Below are 4,882 nucleotides of genomic sequence, written 5' to 3'. Positions count from 1 at the left end.
GGCTTTCATTCGGTCTTTACATCCATAACATATGTACAAATATGTACTTTTCGTCAACCTTCTTTCATATTTAAGCAACTATTTTTTAATGTTTAATTTCTTTCTGTCAGCTTAAATGTATAAGCATGTACACTGTACATACATACATACATACATATGAATTAAATCATACTTACAACCATATTTACTACTAGAACATATAACGCACCGATTGTAATGGCAAACTCCATAAACGAATGCAACAAATAAAATGTTAACTTGTGTTTGGTTGTTGCTGTACATGCTCATATGTATGTAAATGTCTATAAACTTACACCACTACTCCTTAATTTCGACTTACATATCTACGTATATTTGCACACGTAACAATTAAAAAATTTTAGTATGTTAATTTATAAAATAATGTTTATTTCCATAGGTGGGGGTGCCCAGAATGAGGACAATTCACAGATTTTTGTGATGAATAACTACTTCGGTATCGGGATTGATGCCGATCTTTGCCTTGACTTCCACAATGCTCGAGAGGAAAATCCCAACAAATTCAATTCTCGTCTGCACAATAAGGGTTATTATGTAAAGATGGGTCTGCGAAAAATTGTTGGCCGCAAGACAGTTAAAGACCTGCATAAAGAACTAAAATTGGAAGTTGATGGCAAAGTCGTTGAACTGCCACCTGTTGAGGGCATAATTATTTTAAATATTTTGAGGTAAGTAAGCGTACTGCGCACATACACTCGTACACACAAGCATATGCACATAAAAAAAGGAGCAACGGTTTACAAAATCGAATTGTTAATCAATATATATTAATTGCTTTATTCATTCTCAGTTGGGGCAGCGGCGCTAATCCCTGGGGCCCTGATAAGGATGACAACTTTTCTACGCCAAATCATTACGACGGCGTGTTGGAGATTGTTGGTGTTACAGGTGTTGTTCACTTGGGTCAAATACAGTCTGGAATACGTACAGCGATGAGAATAGCCCAAGTTAGTAAATCCAAAATAGGAAAAAACCATGCATCTCTTAAAATGTTTAAAAACCGTATGGGCCAAAAATGGTTTTGAGAGAAAATATAGAAATTTTTTTTTTTTCTTAAATCATTTGAAAGTGTTAGATCATTAGAAACAATTTTTAACACACAATTTCGGAATCACTCAACCAGAGGCTCATTTGAAGAGTTACACAGTGGTATTAATAACATTAAAAATGAACACTTATATGACGCTATCTCTTGCAATTCATAAATAAAAAAAGTTGTGGAAATACGCGATTCTGGCGATTTTCAGCGCTAGACGGATAAGCTCTCACACTGTGATAGTAATACAAAAATTGTTTGTGACTCAACCTTATACATATGTATGTAAGTATGTACACATTCGTACATACATACATAACGCACGTTTAATAGTATAGATATGTAGATTAAAATTTACGTTTTTGGAGATTTCATCAGTCAATTAATAAACTTGATAAAGAGAATATGTTCAGCCTAACAGAAGCAAAAACTTCCAAAAAATGGCAAGAATATGCGTCTTTCCATTTGCCTTTTGGCATACCAACTGTATGCATTAATAAAACTTTGACTGCGTTTTCCCACAAAATTTAAATTTTGAAATACTTTGTTATAATACAGTGGATCACAAATTTGTGTTTGGTTTTTGTTCCACGGATGCCCCTACCCGCACTCCATGTAAAATCGCCTGCTGACTCCAAAAATCGAGTTAATTTTTTATTCTATTGATAAGTTTTCGAGATATTTTCAATTTACCGTTAATCAGCTAAGAACAAAAAGTGGTTCCACTTAATCACGTACATATATCGTACGAACCCATTTAACAATCATAATATGAAACACGGCAAATGAAAGCTTACAAAATTCTACATAGAATTTGTGTACATAACTTTTCGATAGGTCTGATAGTATCTGACAAATTGATTTATCATTCCAGATTTTTTGTTTTTTCATGAAAATATGAAAAAAAATCAAACTTTAACAGAAGATGAATTAAAAAATAAATATCAGGTTCTGTGTAAAATTGTTTCATTCGTGCTAAAACCTATTCTATTACAAAAAAAAAATCAAGTTACTATTGAATAAAATCGATGGATAAATAACGAAGTAATGAGTAGTCAAATGAAAATGCGCAAAGATTTTTTCTATGAAAAATTGGCAGGCAAAAATGTTACTCATACGCCATATATACCTGAGTAACACGCTTTTCTTCTCATATTAAGCTGAATAACGGTAAATTGAAAATATATCGAAACCTTTCCATAAAATAAAAAAATAACTCGATTTTCGTAATAATCGAATTATTCTATATAGAAATTGGATATTGGCATCCATTGAACATTTTTGGTGTAAACCAATGTTATTAAACGTGCGATATATATCTACTATGTACACATATGTATATGTATAAATGTATATTAAACTGTGTCAAATAAAACGACTGTTTCTTTTCTTTCGCTCCCATATGTCACATACGTCACAAACGTGACACTCGTACGTATCTGTTTTATTTACAACTTTCTTTTTACAGGGCGGTCATATAAAAATTCACTTATATTCAGATATGCCAGTTCAAGTCGATGGAGAACCTTGGGTACAGAGTCCTGGTGATGTAGTCGTTTTGAAATCCGCTTTAAAAGTGAGTACATTTAAAACGTTACTCATATTTCACCAATTGGCTGATTTTTAGTTCATACAGAGAAGTGGGCAACTAAATAGAAACTCAACTTGATCTCGTGAATTTCCCGTAATTCGAAGCTATAAATATGTGCATGAATATAGTCAGTGCACGGACTGTACTACTTTATTGGTTGATCTACCAACTTTTTAGCTATTTTATTTTCTACCATTTTAACCAAGAAAGGCTAAAAATCTACCAATACTTTCCGGAAAGAAAACGAAGAGATTTAAATAGACGTGATGTATACATACACCCCGCGAGAAGAGATAGCATATCAACATCTTTACCAGTTTTGACTATTTTCTTTTGATTTTTTTAAGTTTCCTTATTTTCATATACAAGTATGGCTCTTGGAAGAAATATAAAATCTAAATTTTATATATAAATCTAAATTTTAGATTTCATACAAAAATTATAAAAATTCCACAAACTTTTCACCCAAATTCCATGCATTTTAATTTTACTTTCCAGAATAATTTTTGGTATGCAGTTTTATAGCTCATCAAATTTTAGTATAATAAAGTGTTAGTTTTAAGTTGCTAACAAATCGCGTTGATTTTTGATATTTTGACGTAGAATACGTCTTACGTTTCGATATGGAGGCTATGCTCAAATGTTGTAGTTGTAATTTTTAGAGCTTCACGAAAACGCTTATTGCACGAGAACTACTGAAGCCATTTCAAAGAAAGCTTTGGCGTTTCAAAAACCTATCGACAGATACACTCCTGTGAATAACCGATTCGGTGTCTGTCCTAGAAACAACGGTAAATATTGGCTTATTTTGAGGCAAATTTTAAGCTCCTCGCCCTTTACAATTTTACCCACACCCCTTATTGTCTCCAATTTGGTGGAAAAATTCAAAGCCGTTGTCTCATCTAACTTAGGCTTGGAGACAATAAGGGGTGTGGATAAAATTATAAAGGGTGAGGAAAACGCCCTTATTCCTAAAAATATGAACGTTTCAAACGTTCCATATTTAAATTGGGCGCCACTTGTATCAACTTACGTCGAGCACACATTTAGTATATTCAAGGCTTTTCTTCGCGAAAATCGTATGAAAATGCTGCCAGAAAACTTCAAAATTGTTCAATGTTACTACAACTATACAGATTAGATTTTTCATATAATGAAACTAGTTCATAGTTTTTCTCTCTTTAATTATAATATAAACATTTCTAAAATAAATGTATTTTTTGATTGTTCTTCGTATTTTCTGTCTTTTTTAGTGCTTTATTTTCCTTTTTTTGCAATAAGGTTTTGCTTTAAAAATAATATGAACAGGATTGCCATCTGTTTGAAAAGTCGAATTAAGTTATATGAAATATTGAAGTATTGGCGTCAAAGAAAGGACCATTAAGAAAAATTTAGTTTCAGCATTTATAACATTAAAAAGGGTTTCCACCTGTGTAAAAAGTTAAACTCAAATTATTTAATAAGTTAAATTATTAAAGTATGGGTATAAATTGGCATTCGTTAAAAATGGTTTTTTCTTTATATTATTTAAGAGGGCTGCCATATGTTTTAGAAATTAAATTCAACATGAATTAGGGGAATTAGATATACAATTTAAATATGTATAGCAATATGTGTGTCAGCTAAAAAAAGGTTTAACCAGGTTTTGATTTTAAAATATTTGAACAGGGTTGCCAATTGTTTTAAAATTAGAAACAAAGGCGGTAAGATATCTTTAGTTTAAATATTAATAATTTTAAAGAGGGTTGCCATCTGTTTAAAAAGGTAAACTCAAATTATTTAAGAAGTGAAAGCAATTATTAAAAATATTGGTATCAAATGAAATGGGTTTAAAAGGGCTTTATATCTGAACTGTATTTAGGAGCGTTGTCACGTATTAAAAAATCAAATTTAACTTAATTCATCAGGCACATGAAATATGTACATAGGTATCACAATATTAGACATAAGCTGGTGGTACATATGATTGAAGTTAATGTGGGTCTGCTTCTCTATGGCTAAGTATTAATATTTTGCAATTCATATTTATTTATTAAATTCAATTCAATACAATCAAAACGAATATTTCGTGTGCCGTTTTAAACTTGAATGTGATCTTAATAATATCACGTATTCTACGTTTAAGTTTACAAGACGAAGGCGCTGGACTGATCCTTTTTTTTTGCTTACGATATCACGCATTTACTTCCATACAAAGTCACCGTCACAAAAAAAAA

General features: G+C 31.3%; 1 protein-coding gene across 2 annotated transcripts in view; it reads left to right on the top strand.

The window, feature by feature from the left end:
• Positions 1 to 422: 422 nt before the first annotated feature.
• Positions 423 to 4,882, top strand: part of LOC118736755 (diacylglycerol kinase theta-like) — a 40,983-nt gene continuing 36,523 nt past the window's right edge. For both annotated transcript variants that reach the window (XM_036466774.1, XM_036466773.1), the window contains exons 1-3: positions 423 to 707; positions 830 to 986; positions 2,544 to 2,651. In XM_036466774.1, the coding sequence (XP_036322667.1) occupies positions 460 to 707; positions 830 to 986; positions 2,544 to 2,651 (513 nt within the window). In that variant the 5' untranslated portion in view covers positions 423 to 459. The remainder of the gene's footprint in view (positions 708 to 829; positions 987 to 2,543; positions 2,652 to 4,882) is intronic.

Source organism: Rhagoletis pomonella, unplaced genomic scaffold (genome assembly GCF_013731165.1).
Source record: "Rhagoletis pomonella isolate Grant_MI unplaced genomic scaffold, Rhpom_1.0 Rhpom_scaffold_00004, whole genome shotgun sequence".
Lineage (NCBI taxonomy): Eukaryota > Metazoa > Arthropoda > Insecta > Diptera > Tephritidae > Rhagoletis > Rhagoletis pomonella.
The sequence above is the reverse complement of the archived record's forward strand: the minus strand, read 5'-3'. Positions and strand labels throughout refer to the sequence as shown.